This window comes from Euleptes europaea, chromosome 11, assembly GCF_029931775.1.
Source record: "Euleptes europaea isolate rEulEur1 chromosome 11, rEulEur1.hap1, whole genome shotgun sequence".
Lineage (NCBI taxonomy): Eukaryota > Metazoa > Chordata > Lepidosauria > Squamata > Sphaerodactylidae > Euleptes > Euleptes europaea.
In genome coordinates this window covers 5,402,551-5,427,950 of record NC_079322.1, presented here as the reverse complement: position 1 = coordinate 5,427,950, position 25,400 = coordinate 5,402,551, and the positions used below count along the sequence as shown (strand labels likewise).

The window sequence follows — 25,400 nt, the reverse complement described above, 5'->3', positions numbered from 1 at the left end:
GAGGAAGCAGCCCCAAGTCGGCGCCCGCTTGTGTCTACCAGAGAGCCGGCATGGACCTCCCTACCAATGCACGCTGAATTAAGGGGTATGGAGGAGACTGACGGCACCTTCAGGAGGGTCGTCCGGCGGCCAGCAACGGACCCCGGCCTCAACCGTCTGCATTGGAGACCACTGATCGACGTTTACAAAGAGGGAGAAGAGCCAAGCCAAGGATGGAGGATGGTGGACCGGTGGGATGGCTCCTCAACCATCCACGCTCCAGACACCCCTGCCCCCTACCCCAGAGAGAAGGAAGCCCTGCTGCGGGAGCAGAACCGTGCCCTGACCCTTCAAAACCAGGATCTTCAGGCGCAACTGAGAAGTCTGCAGAGGGACATGACGGCGCTGCTGGGGCCGGTGAGAGGACTTCAATCGCCCGTCGGCTCAGAGACACCCCTACCTGTTCCACCCAAGCGGTCTGTGACCCGGGACCTGAAGGTCTCTTTTGACGGGTCCTGCGCTCAGCTGCCCCACTTCTTGCTCCAGCTGTCCGGTTTCATGAAAGACCAGGGATAAACTTTTCCTTCAGAAGAAGCCTGGGTATGGTACGCCATCGGCCTGCTGGAGAAGGAGGCAGTAGAGTGGGCGGTAACAGCGACTGAATCCGAACCCGGGATCCTGCGCTCACTGAGTGCATTTTTGGCAGCCTTGCAATGCTGTTTTGAAGACCCTCACCGGGGAGAGAGGGCCAAGATCGCCATGCGCAGGTTAAAACAGGGGGTCTGCTCTGTAATGGAGTATGCCCAAGAGTTTCAATCCCTCTCTTGCAAAATACGAGAGTGGAGAGAAGCCACCAAGGTCCAACACTTCTGCGAGGGACTGCGTTGGGAAGTGTTGGACGGCTGTTTGACCCTGGGCGACCCGGAGACAATCGAAGAATGGATCCGCCTGGCGACGCAGGTAGAGACCCGAAAGATGACGCTCCAGTTTTCTAAGGATCGTCCCATGAAAGAACCCCCGTGGTCCTTTTAAGAGGGGCACCGCAACTGAGTCCCACCGCGATGAAGGGAACCGGGGTAGGTTCTCGGAAGAAAGAGCGCGCCGCTTCAAGGACAGAGCCTGCTTGCGCTGTGGAAAAGTGGGACACTTCACGGCGAAATGTCCCAATCGATCTACGGAACTGGCTGCTGGCAGAGCGACCCAGATCCCGGACCAGAGGAAAGCGGAGGGGCCGACCATCCAGCGCGGGATGACTGCTCCGCGCGCCGACCTGGCACCTGCTCCTTGCAACCATCGCTGCTGTTCCAGGGACTCATCGCCGGCAAAAAATGAAGACGGTTTTCTGTGAACGAACCTGCATGGAAGGCTACCCTAAAAGAGACCAATCCGGTTCCGACCTGGGTGAGTGACCAGGGAAACACTCTCCTAGTACCCGTTGTGTTACAGAATCCCCGGGGAGGGGATCCCGTTGCGGTAGTAGCAATACTGGACTCTGGATGCTCCCAAACTTTGATAGACCAGGAGGTGTTTAACCGCTTGCAGGTGGGGGCTCTAGAGTTAGACCAGCCCCTGAGTTTCCATCAAATGGATGGGAGTGATCTGCAAGGGGGTCCCGTCCATTTGCATTCCTGCCCGGTGTTGTTGGGGGTGGGAGATCACTGGAACAGATCAGCCTTACGATAGCCCCTAGGATCGCTTACCCGGTGGTCCTTGAGAGTAACTGGCTGGCAGGACACAATCCGAGCATCAACTGGATGCAGCACCAGGAGTTGTTTGATTCCCCCCAATGCGAATGACACTGCAGGTAAGACATCCCCGAGGGAGGGGGGAGAGTGCCGCGGCGGCAGAACCCACATCACTACCCCTGGAGTATAGCGATTTCGCAGATGTTTTTGAGGGGAAGGACTGTGATTTACTACCCCCTCACCGCACTATGAACTGTGCCATCGAGTTGACCAAGGACATTAAACCCTCCAAAGCCCGGGTCTACCCCATGAGCCCCCAAGAAAAGACTGTATTGTGGGAGTTCCTTGATAAGAACTTGGCCCAGGGGTTCATATGATCTTCCAAGGCCGTATTTTCGTCACCCTGCTTCTTTGTGAAGAAGAAGGGAACTTCGGACCTCCGGTTGTGTGTGGACTATAGAGGGCTTAACGCTGTTACTGAAACAAACGCTAACCCCATTCCCCTCATCCCTGACCTTCTCAGTCAACTCCAAGAAGGCAGGGTGTTCTCGAAACTAGACCTGGCCGAAGCCTATTACCGGGTCCGGATAAAGGAGGGGGATGAGGCGAAAACTGCCTTCTCATGTTGTTATGGACTGTTTGAATTTATGGTGATGCCATTCGGGTTGTCTGGAGCTCCGTCGTGCTTCATGCAACTGATCAATGAAATATTGCATGATTTATTGTTTAAGGGGGTAATAATTTATCTTGATGATATCCTAATTTATTCCAGAGACCCGGAAGAACACCGGGAGTTGGTGAGGGAGGTACTGCGCCGATTGCGAGCACACCACTTGTATGCAAAGTTGTCCAAGTGTGCGTTCAATCAGGACCAGCTGTCCTTCCTTGGGTATATCGTGTCCCCCAACGGGTTGATCATGGACCCTGAGAAGGTTCAGGCTGTCCAGGATTGGGAACCCCCCAGGACTCGCAAGCATGTCCAACAATTTCTGGGCTTCGCGAACTTTTACCGTAATTTCGTTCCCAACTTTGCCAAGATAGCCCTTCCCATCACGGACCTCCTTAAAACTAAGGGGAAGGGACAGGCGGCTACTGCTGCAAACTATCAGGTGGCGTGGGACGACCACTGTCAGGCGGCGTTTGATTTACTGAAAAGCCGCTTCACCTCAGTACCCGTTCTGGCCCACCCTGACTGTTCTCGCCCATTCACCCTCCAGGTAGATGCCTCAGATAAGGCCATGGGGGGAGCACTCCTTCAAAGGGATGCTCAGGGGATACTCCGGCCCTGCGCTTACTTTTCTAAAAAATTCTCCGGGCCCAAGCTGAACTGGCCAATTGGTGAGAAAGAGGCCATGGCGATTAAATACGCCCTCATGATATGGCGCCATTTCATGGAGGGGGCCGTAGAACCGTTCGAAGTCTGGATGGACCACCGTAACCTGGAAGCCATCTTGGGGCAGAGGAAACTTTCTGCCAAACAGCTTAGGTGGGCGGACTTCTTCTCAAAGTTCCACTTCACAATTAAGCATGTCCCCAAGAGGGAAAATAGTCTGGCGGATGGCCTCTCCCGCATGCTGCAATACGACTGTAGAGTCGAGCGGTCGGTAGGGTCCCTTTTTACCCTGGAACACCTTGGCTTGGACCCGGAGGGGGCAAGCGCAGGAGTTCTGACCCGAGCCCAAGCCTGTGTGGCGGCTCCAACTACTGCCCTGGACCTCCCACAAGGGGAGGCGGTCTCTACCTCCCGCTACCTGGCGATCCCAGGGGATCTTCCCATGGCCATCCACGCTAGGTGGGAGGAAGCTCTTCAGGAGGAGTGAGGGGATAAGCCCCTGGGGGAGGGGGAGAACGGTACCCCGGAGGGAAAAACCTATGTCCCCCAGGAACTGCGCTGAGAGGTACTAGAGTGGAGCCACAGCTCCAGGGCGGGGGGAGGGGATTTCGGCTTTGTAAAAACTTTCCATCTAGTAAGACATCGTTTCTGGTGGCCGGAGATGTGCCAGGACATTGATGGTTTTATAAGGTCCTGCCCAGCGTGTGCCACTAATAAATGCCTGATGGAAAAGTCTCCCGGATTGTTAAAACCCCTAGAGACTCCGGAGGCACCCTGGCGAGTGATCGGCATGGATTCCGTCACTAGCCTCCCTCCGAGCCAGGGGAAGTCTGTACTGTGGGTGATCACTGATCTGTTCTCTAAACAAGTTCACCTCATTCCATGCAAAGGAATGCCCTCCGCCCACAAATTGGCCCGTTTGTTTGTACAACAGGTCTTCCGCCTACATGGCTTTCCCCGGAATATCGTGAGTGATAGGGGCTCGGTATTTATTTCCAAATTTTGGAAAGCATTTTTAGGACTGGTGGGAGTAGACCAAGGTTTATCATCCGCTTATCACCCACAGACGGATGGACAGACAGAAAGGGTCAATGCTGTGATTGAGTGTTATTTGCGTTGTTTTACCAACTACCATCAGGATAATTGGGTTGACCTACTATCATTAGCAGAATATTCCTATAATAATTCTGTACACTCCGCCACTGGTTTGAGCCCGTTCAAAGCCGTCTATGGGATGGAATTCGACCCTTTGGGTGCGGTCCCTCTCCCGCCGGGAGGGGACCCCCCAGAAGTTTTGGCTTGGTCTAACACTGTGAGAAATACTTGGCCCTGGTTAGTGAAGCAATTGGACCAGGCTAAGGAAAGGTACAAGGCGCAGGCAGACAAGCACAAAGCGCCCCAATGGCAACTTAAGGTCGGGGAGAAGGTCTACCTCTCCACAAAGAATTTGAAGTCGTTGCGCTCATGTAAGAAATTGTGCCAGAAATATGTGGGTCCGTTTTCCATATCCCGTGTCATTAATGAGGTCACCGCTGAACTAGACCTCCTTAAAACTTTGCAGGGGGTACACCCGGTATTCCACATCAGTCTTTTAAAACCGTTTTTTCCCACCCCCGAGTGGCATCCTGAACCTCCGGCTGCAACCCCTATCATGGTTCAGGGGGAACAGCATTTTGAAATTTCTAAGGTCCTGGATTCCAGACTACGGAGGGGTCAGCTGGAATACCTTGTACACTGGAAGCACCTGAACTCTAGCCATGATGAATGGGTTCCGCGGTGCACGTGATTCCTGATCGCTGAATTCCACAGGAGTTGTCCCGAAAAACCTGGGAACCCGGGGAGGGGGTCTTTGGGGAGGAGAGATGTCAGATAGGCTCTCTGCTGGCCCCGGATAAGAAACAAGATGGTTCCCCCCATGGACAAAATGGAGTTTTTTGTGCACTCCATTCCTCCCTGTTTGCACCCAGTCTCCTGCCCAAGATCTGCACCTCAATGGAGACCCGCCCGAGTAATCGCTGATCTGATACCGGGTCCCACAAGACAATGCTGGGAGCCCGGGAAGATCAGCCAGTTAACGCATGCGTTTATTTCCTGTATGCGTTGTCTTAAGTCTTTACCGGTAGTTAACTTCTGTATTGTAGAAGGCTTTCACGGTCAGAGTTCATTGGTTCTTGTACGTTATCTGGGCTGTGTGACCGTGGTCTTGGCATTTTCTTTCCTGACGTTTTGCCAGCAGCTGTGGCAGGCATCTTCAGAGGAGTAACACTGAAGGACAGTGTCTCTCAGTGTCAAGTGTGTAGGAAGAGTAATATATAGTCAAAAAGGGGTTGGGTTTGAGCTGAATCATTGTCCTGCAAAAAGTATCAAAGGTAATGTGCTAATCATTGTCCTGTAAGTATCAAGATAATGTGCTAATGAGGGTGTGGTATATTAATATGGAACCATTGTATCCTGAAGTGATCTGTTAATGTGTGAAATCCAAAGCTAATCTGCATGGCTATTGTGGACTGTAGTCTTGAGTTAGTCTGGAGGTTTTCAGGACAGGAAGCCAAGCCTTATTCATTCTTAAACTTTCTTCTTTTCTGTTAAAGTTGTGCTGATGTTCATGAATTGCACAGAGAAGGCATTGAAATTCATAAACATCAGCACAACTTTTGTCCATAACATTTCCCACTGTTGCACTGAAATCTCCTCTCCAAAATTCTGAATCCATTTCACCACCCAAGGCTTGACTTGCTCAGACTCAATATCATATTTAAGTTATAATTTATAGATTCTTCATTGGAGATGACCTTTGTGTTTCATAATAATGCTTTCAGCTTCTGTCATTTCTCTCCTTTCCCCCATTGACAAACAGTCTTTTCTTAATCTTGAGGCTGTGTGTGTGTGTGTGTGTGTGTTAAGTGCCGTCAAGTCGCTTCCGACTCCTGGCGACCCTATGAATGAAAGTCCTCCAAAATGTCCTATCTTTGACAGCCTTGCTCAGATCTTGCAAATTGAGGGCTGTGGCTTTGAGTGCCATCTGACCTGGGGGTCCCATCTTCCAGCACTATATCTTTTTTCATTTTGGATTGTCTCATCATAGGGCTTTCAAGGTAAAGGTTGGTCAGAAGTGGTTTGCCAGTGCCTTCTTCTGCGCAGTACTAACCAGGGTTAGCCGTAGTGGCACTGCCGTTGTCTACGAAAGATCCTCCGCCAGTGTCACCTTCCACTACTGCTGCTGCCCAGTAGCTAACCTTCAGGGATTCCTCTGCCCCCATCCCCACTGGAACTGCCTGTTCTCTTCTGCGGATGTGGCCATTGATCCCTTAAGGGGGTGGGTGCATCTTCATCTGGTGTCTCAGCTATGACCATTCCGTCTTGAGTGACTCTGCTATGAGTTTAGTCTCTTGATAGAGTCTAGACCCCTCACGGTATTGCTCTCAGCTTCTGTGACACACACAAACCCCCTCACCACATTAAGGTGTGCATCCAGAGGGGGGAATCTTGAGGCTAGTTGACAATATGTGAGCCATTTTATGTTTTTGTTCTCCTCTTTAATTGTCTGCCACGTTTTCATTTCTTCTTGGGCACTGATCATGTCCTAGTATGTTATGTAATCATTAAGTTTTCTTTCTGCTCTTTCATAGTATGCCTCTATTTGAGACATTAATGGTGATAGTGAAAGGCTAAGTCTCTTTTTATTTATCACCCATATTCTCAATAGGCTGTCATTGGTTACATGTCCTGTGTCCTGTCGTGCTGAAACCCTCAGTATTTTTTTCATCCATAGGTGATAATGTCGTCCTTTCATAGCCGATTTCTCCAGCCTCATTAGTCTTGATTCTGGATTTTTGATCCAGGCTGATATCCATACTAATCCAGCCGTCTGATAATATAATTTTAAATTTGGTAAAGCCAGTCCACCTCTTCCTTTTTCATCCTATAATATTTTAAATGTAATTCTTGGTTTCTTGCCGATCCACACAAATTTGTTTAGTTGTTGCCAACTTCTCATGGTCTTCTCTTCCAGGTGAATTGGCGACATTTGGAATAGAAAGTTAAGCTTTGGCAAGACATTCATTTTTATTGTGGAGATTCTTCCAAGCCATGAGATTTTTAATTTTCACCACCGTGATAAATCCTTTTCAGTTTCCCCCACGTTGTTTTATAATTATCTTTAAATAGAGTCTTATCTGTCCTGATATTTTTATTCCAAATATTTTATTGCTTCTTCTGCCACCGTGCAATCTGTAGTTACTCTGGACACATCTTTTTCTTGCCTTGAAAGGTATTTTAAGATTATTTTTGTCTTATGTTTATTACTATTGAATCCAGAATACTGTCCAGATTTTCATCTAGTTCCATTAGATGTTATGACGCACCCCCCTCTCAACCATTTCAGAATCCCACTCTCTCAGCCCGGCCGTATATGCTGAGGGGAAAGCGTTGGCCTGAGTATATTTGTGAGGAGATTATTTTCCTTCTCCTCCAGTCCCACACCAGTATTTACCTCAGAGAGAAATATGACACAAGAGGCTTTTTAACTTAAACAGACAAAACAGGGAAGTTTATTGAACAGAACTCACAGAGATTGGTTTTCAAGGAAAAGGCAGAATTAGAGGGAAAACTCAAAGTCAGATTTATCTACATAAGATTACTTCAAAGAGGTAGGTTAGATGTTTTCTTCACTCAAATTCCTTCAGTTCTTAGTCTCAAGCTTAGTTCTGGTCCCTCAGAACGGTTACTCGGATTCAGACTCTCAGACTCTGTGTCCCCAGCCCAGCTCACAGGAGCGAAGGAGGTCTGAGTCCCTTTCCCTCCTCAGAGAACTCACAGAGGTTTGGGGAAATATCCAAAATCCCTCTTCCAGTTCTCTCTCCAACTACCCCACACCAGTGGCTGTAATCCTCCACACCTCCCTGCTACCAGGATAGCTCTACCTCAGAGACTGATTCCCCTTCGTGACCTGAGAATGGGCCCTGTCTCTAACCCAACTCTCACTCCTGTCACTACCACAGAGTTGTATGTGTTTCAATAGCTTCGGTTTTAACAGAACCCCTCAGGTTCACAGCGTACAGTCTGGCTTCCGCTCAGTCTCCTCACCCAGCTCTGAATGCTTTTCTGTCTCTCAGAGCTCAGAGTGTCAGCTCTCTGGCTCCTGTCAGCTCTTGCTGCAGATAAACCCCCTTATCCGTCACAGATGTCTAATGGATTCCTGAGGGTTTAAAGTAGTCAGCATAACTCTTCATTTTAAATTCTTCTCTTTTCATACTTGAGCCTTTAATTCTGGGATCCCTCCCTATTTTATTTGCGAACACTTCCAAGACTAGCTTGAATAATAATGGTGGCCGTGGACATCCGTGTCTAGTGCCTTTGTCAATCTGAAACCCATCAGTCAATTTTCCATTGGTCAGAATCTTTGCTTTTTGTTTTGTATATATGCTCTGTATCCACTTTAGAAATCTCTCGCCACAGTTTAAGTATTTCAGTACTTTTTAAAAATAGAAACATCCAAGAAATGTTGTCCAATGCTTTCTCAGCATCCAAAAATATGAATGCTGCTTTCTTCTCCTCCCCCCCACACAAATCCCAATGCATTTATTACAAAGTGCACATTGTCTTTCATTTGCCTCTTTCATATAAATCCTGGCATAATGGTACAATTTTAACAATGTGTGAGGCTAGCCCAAATGTGTGCACACAAAGCAATTTGAACAGCACAGAAGCTAAAACTGCAACTTATGAACCACATAGCAACTCTACTGCAAATGGTATTCCCTTGTTGAATTCTTCCTGCTTGTCCCATGTTGTGAAGTCACTCTGAACTGCTGCTGCATTCTCATCAGCAGAAGCCAGTGTTGTGATGGGGCACGGCAACTAACAATGCGATAATATCACTTTATGGGACATGTTGAATATTAAAGGAGGAGAACATGTCACGGGGGCGCCATTTTGGGCAATGTCCCTGTGTCATGCAGAAGATGTAGCTCTGACCTTGGAAGCAAAGAGGGGGAAATCTTCTCATCTTGACTCATCTCTTTGTAATGTTAAATTACTTGCCGTTACTGCAAGAAAACAAAAGAAGTAGGAGGAAACAAAAACTAATTTACATGCAGGTATGGGATAATTATTCAAAAGAAAAGCAGAGGCATCAAGTATGGGCTTGATCTGAATAAAAAGTTTGTTGGCAAGGTTTTGTAATTCTCAGTATCTTTCATAAGCGTGAAAGCATGATGACATCTGTCATATCTGCCAGGTGTGTCATCCAGTCTCTTTCATTCTGAAAAACCAGATGCTTCCCCTCCTCCCTGTTCTGATTACTCCTTTCATGTGGCATTACGTGGCCAAGAAGGGATACAAAAACATTTTGGGGGGCACCTGTTCAAATTATGGTGTTTCAAATGGGGTTTTTTGTGACATAGTACAGATAAAGAACAATGGAATGTATATGATTGCTTGCCAAAGTCAGAGAAAGTGTATTTATATCATATTTCTGTTGTCTGTTGCATTTCTTTGGTGATGCTAGTCTATTTTTTTATTCCTTGTTGTCTGTTTTACATTCCTTCCCTGTTTTTTCTTTCTTTGTGACTTGTGATGTCATCACCATCACAATGCTTCCATGGTGTCCCACAGTATTGTTGCAAATTGCACCTGTGTCTTTGTTAGGCCAAAGGTTCAAAATAGCTGGTTGCCAATAGGACCCAGTTATTCAGAGGTAGCCCCTTGAAGGTTCTGTCAGGCACTGGGAACTTGGGGGAGGTGATCCTTCCCAGCTGAAGGGAGGAGGGAAAGTGTGTATGTGTATGGGATTTTAAAACAAAGTCAGATCACAGTGATCAATTTAATCAGCTCATACTTACCAGTTTAGAAAAAGAGAAGAATAGCATGTAAACATTCTTTCTGGCAGCCAAAGCAGAGTAACAGCCCATTCCTGAGAATGGGGCTGAAAGTCTTTAGGAGGTGGCGTGACCCCACCGCCAGCGTAAGTGTGTGTAAGCATGTGATTACACGCACTTACACACTTACGCTGGCGGCAAGGCCAGTCCCACCGGCAGCTGAGCGCCACAGGACCGCACCTCCCCCCCTGCCGGTGCAGCCTCTCCGTTGTGCTGTAAATATGTTCATTCTAGCCAAATATGATCATCCCCTTAGAACCTTGGATTATGCCGTTTCTCTTATCTGATCTCGATACTGATACCGAGAAAATTTATCAGATTGTGAAATAATCTAACACATGTAATGGCTGTAAAATTGTCGTGACAAAATGGTTCTATTCTCAGCTAAGCTTAAATGGGATCAGGCTGTTTTTGTAAAATTGTTTCCCTTGTACAATGTAAATGACTTTGTCAATGAGAAATAAAGGTTGATGATGACGTAAATATATGTCACAATCAATGTGCTAAGTCAGACCATGTTCTATTTAGGGCATTGACATTTTCCTGAAACTTTTCTGATTCATGTTCTTCCAGAAAACTCAATCACTGGCTGCTATATTCAGATCTGAACCTTCTGAGGTCCTATGACATTTGCCTACTTTGGAGTGTTATTTATGATTTTCCATTACTATATGGCTGAAGAAGCCCACGGCGAAACGTGTCAAAATGCGTTCTGTTGAATTCCGTGCCTTGAATCCCACGTGCAAAAAAACCTTTCTTGCCTTGTTGCTATTGTGCCAGAGGAATTTGTATATACATTCTTTCATGTATTTACATGATATTTCTGTTGATGCTTATTTTATTTTGCATTGCTGTACTGAGAGTTTGTACCAGCTGTTAGGATTGAGGAACCAAGGCTACACTTGTTAGTGTCCCTGATGACATATTTCCCTTGCCTGTAGGTGTTTGTTGTTTGTTAGTCTGTCTTTTCATGTTTTCACCATTGTGCCTATTTGTATAGCACTTTTGTTTATATATTAACACAATTTGTGTACATTGCCATATTTGGGTACTGTTTCTTTGTTTTGCAAATTCCTACAGTACCTAGCCTTTTTTCCTTAAGGATAACTATACAGCTGTCATAAGTGAATTATGCGAACCTCAGCTACAATACTGTGTATATAAGACCATTAGTCCACCTCCTTACTTGTGAGTGTGTTTCTCTTCCTAATGGCTAAGAAGCAGAATTTTGCCTTTGCATGGGATATAGCAGCCTCCCTATCCTCAAACAATAGTTTGACCAGGGCTAACTTCGTACACCCCAGAAAAAAGTTCAGATGCTTAAAATGAGAAAGCAGAGGGGAAATAGTATTTGTTCTGATTTCATCATAGAATTCACAGAGCAGCACTATATGGGTGATTGATTCGACTGCATTGGCCTAACAGGGGCAACACCGTTGCTCCATAGGCAGATGTTGAAACCTTCCATCTAAAAAGGCAGAAGGTAGGGCGTCAAAGCAGGCTCTGGAAAAGCCCATCTATATTTAGCGTGAGTAGTGTTCTATAAATAAGGGGCTGCAGATTTTCTTGACCATTAATTTAGTGCACTATAAAGCTTTGGTAGTAAAGGCAGCTCAGTTTGTCTTTCAATATCCAAGAGCCGCTGTTGGACCAGTGATTTTGCTTTCCTCAGCCCCATCTCCAGAAGCTGTTCCAGATCTAACCCGACTGTATATAGTTTATTTGTTATTCCGGATGACCATTTTGGGTATGGGATCGCTACAGGTTATCGAGGTAGTAGTCCATTATGGTTTAAGTGAGTTCTCAACCAATAGTTGATGGGGATCAGCCATATTTTTGTCTCTACCTAGCCTCGAGTCTGAGAACCACATTAGATGTACATTTGGACTGCCAAGAATGTATACCTCCCCCATCTGTCTGTGTCTGCCTACATGGATAGAGTCACTGCACAAATTGAGATGGCAACCATCTGATGAACTCCTGTGGTATGTGATGTGATATGCATTTCAGATGCCTCTTAGGTTGTCTCACCGGGGGCTGACCTCTGCCACACATGAGTCATCTCTCCATCTTATATGTTGAAGATCTCAGCCACTCACTGCTCTGGTTGTCATACAGGAAACAATGACAGCATCAAAACGTTCTACATCAGAAACTTACTCTCTGGTGTGGGGCTTGAATTGTGGCTCAATGGCAGAGCATCTGCTTGGCATGAAGAAGGTCCAAGGTTCAATCCCTGGAATCTCCAATTAAAGGAACCAGGAAAGTAGGTGATGTGAAAGACCTCTGCCTGAAACCCTGGAGAGCCGCTGCCAGTCTGAGTAGACAATACTGACTTTGATGGACCAAGGGTCTGTTTCAGTATAAGGCAGCTTCATGTGTTCATGTGTAGTCTTGTGGAACCCTATGAAGTACACTATTACTGTTACCAGATGTGCTCAGGGCAACATGTGTTAACTTTGTGGTCCATGTGAACAGAGCTCCAAGCTCAGATGCAGAGGACTGAATACAAAGGATGTGCACTAGCACCAAAATCCAGATTCAGAATCAGATTCAGGACCCTTTGAGTTTGGAATTCAAAATTTAGAAACTCTAACTCATCCAAATATAGTATTGTTCAGTAACTCCAAGTATTTCCCAATACAAATTGCACTTCTCTAAAATCTCACATCTGTGAGCTTGCCTCATCTGAGAAGAGCAGGATTAAAAAAAAGAAGTAAGTAAGTAAAGAAGACAGAAATAGAATCAGACATCTAAATGCAGCTTTTCAGTGACTTGTATTCCGAGACCAAGAGAACTATAATACTAACCAGTGCAAAGAAATAGAAAAGAATGATGAAAAAGGAAGAGCAAGAGATCTGTTCCACAAGATCCAAGAAATCAAAGGGAAATTCAAACCATGCTGAAAGATCAACATATAAATACATTATCTGATAAAAAAAACATGAAGAAAAGATGGAAACAATACACTGAAGAATAATACACTGAAGAGATGAAAGAATAATCGATTTGTTCAAAAACATTTCTCGGAATATGAGGAAACAGAATGGTTTCCAGTTGGCAAAGGTGTCAGACAATGTTGTATTTTTTCCTCATCTGTTTATATGCAGAATATATCATAAGGAAAGCTGGCTTAGATTTAGATGATGGTGGAGTGAAAATTAGTGGAAGGAACATTAACAATTTAAGATATGCAGATGACACCACATTGCTGGCAAAAAATAGTGAAGACTTGATGTGACTACTGATGAAGATTAAAGGAGAAAGTGCCAAAGCAGAATTACAGGTGGACATCAAGAAGACAAATCTGTGCTGGCCTCCCTATCTCCCCCACTTTCAATTAATCTATTCTTCTATTAAATAGGTGGGGCACCTTCTGCTCTATCGGGCCTTTCAGCGGCGATCATAGTTGAACAGATGCCATCTTGTCATATTAATTAACAATTATTGTATGATTTTAATTGGTTTAATCATAGATGTATTATGGTTTTATTTTTATTATTCTGTTGATACCCACCCTGAACCCGGCTTGGCTGGGGAATGAGGGCAGGCTAGAAATCGAAACAAACAAACAAATTAATAAAGACTGTGGAGGAGTCACTCAGCTTTATGTTTGAGAATGAAGAAATTGAAATTGTTCAAGATTTTCTGTTCCTTGTGTCAGTCTTCAGTGAAAATAGAAACTGCAACTGAGAAATAAAAAAAAGACTGAAACTTGGAAGGGCAGCCATGAAGGAGCTAGAAAAGATCCTTAAGTGTAAGGAAGTGTCAGGGGAGACCAAGATCAAGATACTCCATACTATGGTATTCTCCATTACCATGTATGGATGTGAAAGCTGGACAATGGAGAAAGTTGACAAAAAAACCTGATTAATTTGAAATGTGATGTTGAAGAAAACTTTTATGCTAAAGATACAAATAAGCGGACCGCCCAAGATACAAATAAGTGGGTTCTAGATTAAATCAAGCCTGAATTTTTGCTAGAAGATAAAATGACAACTGAGGCTACCATACTTTGGTCATATCATAAGAAGACAAGACTTGCTGAAAAAGACAATAATGCTAGGAAATGTTGAAGGCAGAGTGAAAAGAGGCCCAGGATGAAATGGATTGATTCAGTAAAGAATGCCACAGCCTTCAGTTGGCAAGACTGTCAATTACAGGACATTTTGGAGGTCATTAATTCATAGGGCAGGGGTCCCCAACCCTTTTGAGCCTGCAGGACACCTCTGGACTTCTGACACAGCGTGGTGGACTCAGCCACAAAATGATGGCTGCAGGAGGTGGAGTCAGCCAAAAAATGGCCGCTATAGCTTGCCTTCAGTCACAGACTGAAGATCCTCATGCTGCTATAGCAGCTGCTGCCAAAGCAACGTTTTTAAAAATCTGAACAGCCAATTGAATCTCCAATGGTCAGACAGAAGCCTTGCTGGGGGATGCCCCACAAGTCCACTTCTGCTTCCCACTTGCCTTAAGAGGCTCCTGCTGGGTTTGCCATAAATTGGCACTTTACACACACAATGTTTGTGGACGATGCTATGATAATAGTGCCAAAGAAGAGCAAGCCATTGTTCTAGGGAAAAAATCCTCAGACTTTCTTTGTATCTTGCTTTCCCCGTCCAGAATCTTGCGTTGATGCATGCTGCAGACAGTTCTGGTGAAGCAAATGATTTTGGGGGGTGATATCCCATCACATTTATTTGTTTTTGTTCTTTTCTGGAGCAACAAAATGCTGGGAAGTGGTCTTACAGCATTTGCCAAAACTGACCCTGACATCTCAGCCATCTTGGGGTGCTACATGTTGGAGCAGATACTGTCAAATTCGTTTTTGCTGCAATTACCACTCTAATTAATGCAATAAAGGTGTTTCCCCATGGTGCACCTCTTATGTACCAAACAGGTACACAAAGGCAAAACAGATATCTTTGTACCTAATGAGGGCCCTCAAGGCCAATTACCAGTTAAAACAAGATAATAAACAATTAAAAAAAATGTTTAAAACCAACAATTAAAGACCTGGATTGTAATATTGTTGGAGGATTTTAGCAGCATCAAGGATGCAATTCTTGCTTTTAAAAACACACACCAAGTGATGCATTTCTCAATTTTAAACATGTTTATGGCTTCTTTGGTCCTTTGATGCTGTGTTGAGTGATAAAATTCCCTTCTCTCTGTCGGGCAGTTCCAGAAAATCTTCAGGATGTTGGGATTGTTCATCTGTTTAAGCATTTTGGAAGAATATGGACTGGCCTCGTCACTCTCTGTGTTGACAGCGGAGAAACCTTTCTGCAGTCTCTTAGGGCGAAAACGCACTGTCGCTTTAGCCTCCTTTATTCCCTGTTTCAGCCAGGATTCAGCTAGGATTGAATGTTCGGCGAAACGCATGTGTTCGATCCTGGCTGAAACGGAATAAAGGAGGCTAAAACAACCATGCGTTTTCGCCCTTAGTCCGAGGCTCCTCCAGAACAATTTTGATATGGCTTTTACACAAACAATTCCAATTTTATTGAATAGAGCCCCAAATAAAATAATAGAAGACGCATTTTCTTCTCTCTGGTTTTTTACAAAGTAATAAAAATAACTAAGAAAGCAAAATTGTGTATGATCTCAGAGTAAGCAAACGGAAATGGAAAAGGGAGTGGGTGAAGAAGAAAAGGTGGTCCCAAAGGTGGGGGTCAAATGGAAGGGGTGTGGCTAGAGGCAAAAGGGGCTGTACCAAAGGGGAAAGGGGCCCCAGTTATATGCTATTGCTCAAGCAAAACTGGAGCCAGCCCTGCCTCTGCTTGTAGCAGGTGAGGCAGAGGTGGGTGGGTAGAATCCTATTGCAGGTGAACTGAGTTCTTAGGTTTTCTGAAGGACATTGATGAGCTACGTGATATGACGCAAACCTTGTTGCAGCTTTTATAAGAGTAAGTGTTCCTTGACTGACCCCAACTTTTCTTGCTAAAAGTGCTTTCTTTTCTTCCAACAGATGTATGAGACATTTCACAATTCCATTTTAACACATAAGTACAGAGGCTCACAGCTTGTCAAAGTGAGGTATGTAAAACTACCGTCAAATGACTCGGCAAAACCCTGTTGTAACACTGGCAGTGGGTGGATACCAACAACCATTTGTGAAATGGGCATTTACTGTGTTGTGTGTTCAGCTGATCACCTTAGAAACCTTTGAAAACACTTTGCCAGGAAAACAAAACCACTTCATTTGAGTTGCTGCACAAACTGGATTGTGCATCCCTTAGTGATCTTGTTCATAAGCCTTTTGTGGATCTGTTCATAAGCAGACCTCCTGGCTTCCACAGTAAAACAAGACAGGAAATATAAAATTATTAAACTAGCCTGTAATGTTGGGCAAGCCAGACTGATAACAATAATAAGCATTTCTATATCACTATACCTACATTGTTTCAGGACTCTTTCCAGCTGGGCAGATTGATCATCCCTATATGATCGATCATCCCTATGTTCATTCTCCAGGGAGTTTTGATTGGCTGAGTCTCCTCCAGGGGGCTCTCAGTGACACACACAGCGGTTTGTCCCTGTGTGAAGTGCATGTTCAAGGAATTGAACATGGGGTGGAGCATATACCAGTATTTATTCTATCCCATGTTATGAATCTGGATGCAGTGTTTTAACGTGTGGTTCAGTGTCCAAAATCAATAATTCCTTGCATTAACAGTATCCCTCTCCTTTCCTGTCATGCACACACTGGATGTTTTGCTTTCTAACTTTCTTCTTTTCACAATCATAGTCCAGGGGACAACAAGGCAGCACCTGACATAAGTCATTAACCACCATCTTTGTTGGTAATTTTCATGTCACCTGGCATGACACAATCCCAGAGGCATTGCCTTTAATCTGGAAGAAGCACAATGCCCTGACATTAATGCAGAATCACCTGCAGACATAAAATGGTTTGACAGTAGCTGGCTTAGAAGTCTTGAAAGAGGGCTCTATTACGCCGGACATAACAGAAGGAGGCTGCGGGCCCAAATCAGCTTAACCAAGGTTGCTGTTCTTAAAATGTGACTGGGTTTTGTGCTCTATTGATATGCCATCTATTCCTGGTGATTTGTTTCTCCCAGTTGTTCTGAGTGCAGCTTTCACTTCTCTTTCAAAAGTTGCAGGTTCTTCATCAAATGATTCTTCTTTAAAGGAATCTGTCGTCTTTTCAAGTCTTCTGTACAGTTCTTTAGTGTATCATTCCCATATTTTTTTTATTTTTTCCCCAATCAGATAATGTATTTCCATGTTGCTCTTTCAGTATGCCTAGCCGTGGTTCAAATTTCCCTTTAATTTCCTGGATCTTGTGGAACAGATCACTTGTTTGCCCTTCCTTGTAGTTCTATTTCTTTGTACTGGTCATTCATAGTTCACTTTGTTTCTGTGTGCAAGTCGCTGAAAAGCTGCATTTGGAATTCTAATTCTATGTCTGCTTATTGTGTATATTTTTTCATTAGTCATCCGTTGTGGTTTTCCTTTCTTTTGGCTACAGGAATAGTCTTTGTGCAATACTTCCTTGATAACGTCTCTGGTTTCAGTCCATACTTCTTCTGGTTCATGTTCAGTTGAACTTACTAATGCAAATCTATTCTTTTCATGGTCTTTAAACTTTTCAGGAATGTTATTCAGATTACATTTTGTCTCTGGTTGTTTGGTGTTTTCTTTCTGCTTTATTCTTTTCACAGTCTTTAACCTCTCCAGTGTCACCTTCTCCAACTGCTGCTGCCCAGTAGCTACCCTTCAAAGATTGCTCTGGCCCCATCACCACTGGCGTCCGTTCTCTCCAGCTGATGTGGCCGTTGATTCTTGAAGGGGGTGGATGCATCAGCACTTTCACACACACTGAATAATGTATCTTCAATCCACTTCCAATGCACTTTGCAACTGGATTGTAATGTGTGAAATGGCAAAATCCAATTGCAAACAATTGTTGAACTGAGTTTAAAGTGCATTATTCAGCAAGTGTGAAAGTTAGTCTGGTGTCTCAGCTTTGACCATTTCGCCTTGAGTGACTCTGCTAGTTTAGACTCTTGGCACAGACTAGAGCCCTTGCAGTTTTGCTCTCAGCTTTGCTGACACACACAAACCCCGCCCACCAAGGTGTGTATCCAAGAGAAGAATCGGATTGCCAAAGCCAGTTTAAGTCTGTTGTCTTTGTTTTCGATCCTCATTTTTGAACAGATGTTAGTTTTTTCTGGCCAAGTATATTTTTTTTAAATTTTATTTAAAAAATATAAAATATAAACAAATAATACCACACTAGAGTTGACAACAATAAAATTTGGGAAACAGTAACACATAAATAAAAATTAAAACTTATGTGTTATTTACTGTGAAGATCTTGCAGCAAATGGACTATATCAGATTTGGTACAGAGACTATGAAGAGCATTGGCTGGCGCACTTGAAAAAACTGAGATGTCTATTATCTGGCATTTAAAGCCAGTGGCATACTGACCACTGGCCTTTTCATTCAGGATCAAATCCTGGATAAGAACTATTATTCCCAGGACCATTCAGTATATTTATAATGTATTGATAAACCTACCATAGTCCCTGACCAAGAAAACCATGGTTATAGATAGGCAACCTGGTCCCAATACTAAAATAAATAAATAAATGTTATTAAACACTTTTCTTTTATCAGTTACTTTTCCCAAAGGAATGTCAATCTCGTAACAAAAAGTTGTTCTCAATTGAAGAACTTGAGGGAGCAGGGACATCAGAAACAAGGCTGGCAAATCTGTTACTTTCTAACGACTCTTGGAGATTGTTCCTTTAACCACTGGGGAGCTGTAAATTCTCTGATTTTTGCTTGTTTTTGAGGTGGATAAATATTTGATTTTTGGGAAGTATGGCCATGTTTTTTAACCATTGTAAAATGCTGTATCTACAATATGCAACTTCCCAAAATCTTGGCAGCAGGGCTCACAATAATTCACAGTAGTTTTGGAGTCACAAACCGCCTACAGTGGCATTAATTAACAGCTCTCCATTGCTAGCTTCTTTCGAGCTCATGGCTCATCTCTCAGAATCTCAAGGTCACTGTTTTCTAAAGGCCAGTAAACTACGTATTGTTTTCAATAGCAGCAGCTATCAGATAACAGCTTCAAATAACCATGTAAATACTCTAAAAGAAACAATTATAACTGAAAACTTACAAGACGCCGTATTAACAAGCTGGGTTAGCCGCCATTTTTTCTCCTCCCTTCAAATGGATGTTAGTTTTGTAGACTCTTATTGCTTGAGACAGGGTTACTCTTGAAACATATCGGGAATAAAGAATGTAGTCTTCTTTTTATAGAATCATAGAGCTGGAAGGGGTCATACAGGCTATCTAGTCCAACCCCCTGCTTATTGCAGAATCAGCCTGGAGCATCCCTGACAAGTGTTTGTCCAGCTACTGCTGTCTTCTGGAGTTTTCATTTTCCTTTTCCCCTAAATTACTTTACCTAGTGTGCATTGCTTCCTGCAGAAAGCATCTTAACTGTACTCGGTAACAAAACCTTAAGAAACACTTTAGTGGAAGGGAAGGGCGCATCACCTACTTGGCCCTGGCTCACTCCTAGCCAGCCTTGAGGCAGAGGCTCATTAAAAGGGGACAGGATGCTTTGTGGTGTCTAGGGAGGGATGCATGCAAGAGCTGACTTAATCTGTGCGGTGCAGCACAAGAAGAAAGGGTGGGGCAGGGGAGAGGGAGCACCTGGGATGATAACACCCATCATAAAGGCAGCAAGATAATTACATATGTAGATGGAGGGGTAATATTTATTTTAGCTGATAATTTGCTGGCTGATGGTTCAGATTCAAAAACAACCTTTGGGAACAGATATTTGGAGCGGCCTTTTAAGCTCCTCAGGTGTGTCCCTTGTGGCACAAAGAGCCCCATGGCGCAGAGTGGTTAGCTGCTGTACTGCAGTCAAAGCTCTGCTCACGACCTGAGTTCAATCCCGACGGAAGTTGGTTTTAGTAAATGTCATGATGTGACGTCACCCCATGAGTCAGTAATGACCCGTCGCTTGCACAGGGGGACTACCTGTACCTTTTACCCTTGTGGCAGACTGGCTGTTGCATTCATGTGCATCTCTTGGTTCCTCCCCACTTGATTGTTCAGCACTTAAATGCTCAAAGCAGAAAGTGAGAACTGTCTCTACTAAGCATGGTAGCGCTGCATTGATGTTAGGTAGCATGAAAGTTCTTTCCAAAATGATTGATCTGTGAGGGCTCATCCGTACATGCAACTCATTACCTAAGATTGCAGTCAAGGAATTACGAGTATGTGGTGTGTGAGCTGGCCTTATGCCACTAGCCTATTTTGAATGCTACTGGGAAGATGGTAAAGTGATAACTGACTGTAAACTTCGCTCTGCAGAGTGCAGACAGCAAGAAATAAGCATATCTGAATTTTAAAAAAACCTATTCACGATTACTGACGGTTGAACCAAATATCTTAAGTATCTACAGCAGCAAGAATATTATTAGTGCAGTTCTAGAAATAAAACAGATTACCTAGTACAGACATCTGAGTTCATAAGGTATGGTCTGGACATGGACAAAAATTACTGAATATCGACATGTGTGGGAAAGGAAACAATCAGTTCAAGACAGTTCTTCATATTGGAATAGGGTCATATGAGAATGTTAGAGATGAAATTTTGCATTGCATATAAACAGGTATAAACAGAACCTTTATTTGAATTATATGATGTTGTAATTTAGAATAAGAGTAACAAAATATATTCCAGCAAAGGCTTTTATGAGTCCAAGCTCAGTTCATCAGATGCACAGAAGTGTGCATCCATCAGCATGATGCTCTGATATTCACAACAGAAATGCAGTGGGCAGGGAAGAGAATCTAACATGAAATTGCTGAATTAGAATTCATTAATATACTCAAGCTTGTTTACCCTCCCCCCCCCCAGTCTTAAGAAGGACCTGGGATTCCTCATTCATTAGAGGTGCTAATGTCTTGCATCTCCTGCCCCTTACATATGTCAGTTAGTTCAGCAGTACTTTTGTAGCATCCTGTTGTATCTGCTTATCTTGCACTGCATTTTATTTATTTATTTACTTCATTCATAGTCTGCCTTTCTTGCGGAGACTCAAGATGGGTTACAAAATATTAAAAAAAAAATCAGTTGGACATAGACTGCCAAGTTCCTGCCAGGGTCAGGGAATCTGATGGCACCCCCTTTTCCCCTGCGCCTCCACCTCCTGCTGGTTGCCACCCTAATCAGCCAGTATACAGCTTGCAGACTGAGTCAGCCTGTCCTGAAAAGGGGGTTGCACTCCACTTTAGTTGGGGGAATTAGCTGAGGAGACAAGCAGCGAGAGGGGGTAAGTGGGATCGATAACCGGTGTATACCAGGATAGTCCTGGGGAAAACTCTCAAATGAGCAGGCAGTTGCACAATTAAATGGGTTTTATTAAAGAATAAAATAATAAGGAATATATTTTCATGCAATGGACACACACACACAAATCATACAAGAGCCAAGAGAAAAAGAATGGAAGTTGGATATGGTTTCAGAGATGGGTGATATTTACTAGTCTTAAAGGGATGTCCAGGGAAAGCAGCGCCAAAGAGGGAAAACGACCAGCTTTTCTGGGAGTAATGAAAAGAGCCCCCCCCACAAGTGGGGTTGTAATGTACAGATCCACCACACACATTAGGAATGGCCAAAGGACCAATATGAATACTCCCCAATGGGTCCTGAGGGGGTATGAGGTAAACTGGCAGGAAAGCCAGAGACAAAGAATTTATTGCTTTTCTGGGGTTCCAACAATAAGATAGGAGAGGCTTGATGAGTTGTAAGGATCCAAGAGAATGCCTGGGATATTCTCTTGAATACTGATTGATTTCTGGGATGGGTGCAGATAAAGAAAGGAATGGTCTGCTTGGCATTCTGATTAAATCACCTTAGGGTGACATGATGGGGTGTCAATTGACTTTAGGAAGATGGGGTGGTTGGGTTTGATTGCCACGTGTCCCACTCTTTAAGTCAACGAAGACAAACCTAACCTCCCTATGCAACTGCTATTAAAACTCAGCCCTAACCTGAATAACCCCAGGTGCCCTCCCTCTCATGATCAGCCTTGCTGTCAGATGGCCATCTAGCCTCTGCTTAAAAATCTCCAGGGAAGGAGAGCTCACCACCTCCCGAGGAAGCCTGTTCCACTGAGGAACCGCTCTAACGGTTAGAAAATTATTCCTAATGTCTAGACGGAAACTCTTTTCATTTAATTTCAACCCGTTGGTTCTGGTCCGACCTTCTGGGGCAACAGAAACAACTCCACACCATCCTCTATATGACAGCCCCTCAAATACTTGAAAATGACTGTCATATTGCCTTTCAGTCGACTCCTTTCCAGGCTAAACTTACCCAGCTCCTTCAACCTTTCCACATAGGACTTGGTCTCCAGACTCCTCACCATCTTCGTTGCCCTCCTCTGGACATGTTCCAGTTTGTCAACATCTTTCTGAAATGATTGTGCCCAATACTGAACACAATACTCCAAGTGAGGTCTAACCAGAGCAGAGTAAAAGGATACTATCACTTCATGTGATCTGGACACTATACTTTTGTTGATATAGCCCAAAATCACATTTGCCTTTTTTGCTACTGCATCACACTACTGACTCATGTTCATTGTATGGTCTACTCCCTAGATCCTTTTTGCATGTATTGCTGCCAAGACAAGTCTCCCTCATTCTATAATTGTACATTAATTTTTTTCTAATTAAATGCAGAAATTTACATTTATCTCTGTTGCAATTCATTTCGTTAGTTGTAGCCTAGTTTTCCAGCCTGCCAAGATCATCCTGTAGCTTGATTATCCTCTACTGTATTTGCTAACTCTCCCAATTTAGTATCATCTGCAAATGTAATGAGCATCCCCTCTACTCCTTCATCCAAGTCATTTATAAAGATGTTGAACAACACAGGGCCCAGGACCGATTCCTGAGGCACTCCACTTGTCACTCCTCTCCTCTCTTCTTTGGGTGCAACCTGTGAACCAGTTACAGATCCACCTTACAGTAATAGGATCCAAACCACATTTTACCAACTTGTCAACAAGAATCTCATGTAGAACCTTATCAAAAGACTTGCTGAAGTCTAAATAAACTATGTCAACAGCATTCTCTTGATCCAACAAGGTAGTAACTTTCTCAAAAGAGGAGGTACAGTTAGTCTGACTTGACTTGTTCTTGAGGAATACCCTGGGCAAATAATATATTCCCTTTGGGGATGTATCTGTAAACTAGTTGTCCTTTTCTTTATAGAAATGATAGAGTTCCTTAAGTGTTCAAGTAACCAAACTGAGGCTGTTCTGTATGGCTATGATAAGCTTTAGTAGTATTTCATAGAAGGTAAGCTTCTATATCCTTTATCTAGATTTTACGGAGTTGCCTGAGCCGCCTCTGTACTCAGTGGAGCTCAAGGGCATCCTGGAAGGCTGTTGGGTGCCGATGTTCCTGGCCTACACTTCCTGGACCTGAGGAGGAGGGCCAGGACCTCCAGGCCAGCAGACTGCCAGCTGAAAAGTGGTCATATCAGACAAAAGGAAGAGAAGGGCCGGGGTGGACATACAGAAAGCCACATCCCTTTTGAGGCTCACAAGAAGAGGACAGCCCACAGGAAATGCCAGAGCTCTACTGGGCCAGTGTGGCTCCAGTACCTTGAACATAAAATCTCTGAGCGCCAGTGGGCACGAAAAGCTCCAGACACTGTGTGGGGGAAGGGAGGCGGCCAAGGGAAGCCTAACCCTTCCCCTCTTGCACATTTGCAGACCAGCCTTTAAGTAAGGTGCTGGAGGGCTTGCCAGCGCAGGATAGGGTTGCCAGGTGTCTGGTTCTGAACTGGACAGTCCAGTATTTCCCCTTTCTGTCCAGTAAATTAATTGAGAAACTACTGGATGTACAGATGAAGCCGTGTTTTCCAGTTATGTACGCCTGCAACCCCTGTGGCCAAGCTCCATGCATGCATTCTTTCCTTCCCCTGCGGCTTGATCAAATGACAACTCTTTCGACCACTGGTTCTCTCCAACACAGCTAGGAAGGTTAGAAAAGAACCTCAGCTGGACCTCCGCAGCCAACCAGTTGGCTTTTCAGGTTGGTTCCCAGGTTGGTTCCACCTCCCTAGGCAGCTGATTCCACTGATGAACTATGCTTGCTTGTGAATTCCCCCCCACAATGTCCAGCCAGTACCTTTCCACCTGTAATTTATTGTGAGTCCTATCCTCTGCTGCCAGGAAACGCTTCCTGCCCTTCTCTAAGTGACAGCCCTTCGGATGTTTAAAGAGAGCAATCGTATCACCCCTCAACCTCCTCTTCGCCAGACTAAACATTCCCAACTCCTTCAGCCTTTCCTCATAGGGCTGGGTCTCCAGGCCCCTGATCCTCCTTCTCCATTCTTTGCACCTGCTCTGCACCTGCTCCATTCTGTCCACAACCTTGTTGAAGTGAGGCCTCCAGAACTGCACACAGAATTCCAGGTGCGGCCTGAACAATGCAGGATACAGCAGGACTATGACATCTTGTGATTTGAATGTTATTCATTCCACAAGATCTCCAGGCCCACCTGGATGTTGGCAACCCAAATGGGAATACTCCGGGATAGATGGTCCTTTAGGTGTATTGGCCCCATGGTATGATCATGCTCCTGCTTCCCTTTTTGTACTTCCACTGATAAATCAAGTGGCAGAAAATCTGGGTGCGCCGGCACAAGCTAACCAGTTCATGTTGAATGTGTGGTTTGGTTGTCTTTCAGCCCAAACACAGGAGGAGTGGTCGTGCAAGTTGTGCTGATGTTCCTCTTTTCTTCTGCTGATAACGACCTGGTGCTTCGGCAGCTGATCAGCAGGGTTCTGAACCAGAGGGTGAGGTTATACCCTGCCTCTGGACGCATCGACCTCTCCTCTTCCTCCCTGCAAGGCAAGTCTTTTGAGTCTTTACCAACAATTGGGATTTGTCCCCGGCCAGGGCTTGACCAGTTTGCATTGTAGTTTGCATGTTGTGTTGGACAGATTTGCCTCCTTGACCCTGCCAGCTTTGTAAAGGCTTTGAGCAGATGAGAACTGTGGATTGATCTCAGTGGAGCAATGGCCCTTATCAGGCAGCTATATTTTGTTCTGAATCACACTCCTTGTTGCTGCTTAGGTAACACTAAGATGCTGATATAACTAATGACTGAGAATGTCAATTAAACGATCTCCCCGTCTAGCCCTCTATGTGATGCTGTACATCTGGGGAGGTTCCAGCTGGGCCCAGGCTCCAACCCTTACGCAAGAAGCAGACTGAGATTTATTTCTTGACTTTTTCTAAAAGTGGTTTTGCAGCCAGTGAACAGCTAATTGGACAACAATAAGGGGAGGACGTCCGCATCTCTTGAGTATTACAGACATTCCTCAGTCTTTAGAAAGCTTGCCCTGTGCAGCAGCTCCAAGAGCCTGCTCAGCAAAATGGGGCGGGGGGGGGGGGAATAATTGTCACTGCATTGGAATGATGCTGATGGTCCGGATT

At 44.5% G+C, this 25,400-nt stretch overlaps 1 protein-coding gene across 1 annotated transcript in view; it reads left to right on the top strand.

Annotated features, from left to right (window-relative positions):
* Nucleotides 1–1,912: 1,912 nt before the first annotated feature.
* Nucleotides 1,913–25,400, top strand: part of LOC130484760 (transmembrane protease serine 11A-like) — a 37,742-nt gene continuing 14,254 nt past the window's right edge. Inside the window, exons 1-3 of the mRNA XM_056857845.1 lie at nt 1,913–1,993; nt 2,882–3,150; nt 24,649–24,812. Of these exons, the coding sequence (XP_056713823.1) occupies nt 1,913–1,993; nt 2,882–3,150; nt 24,649–24,812 (514 nt within the window). The remainder of the gene's footprint in view (nt 1,994–2,881; nt 3,151–24,648; nt 24,813–25,400) is intronic.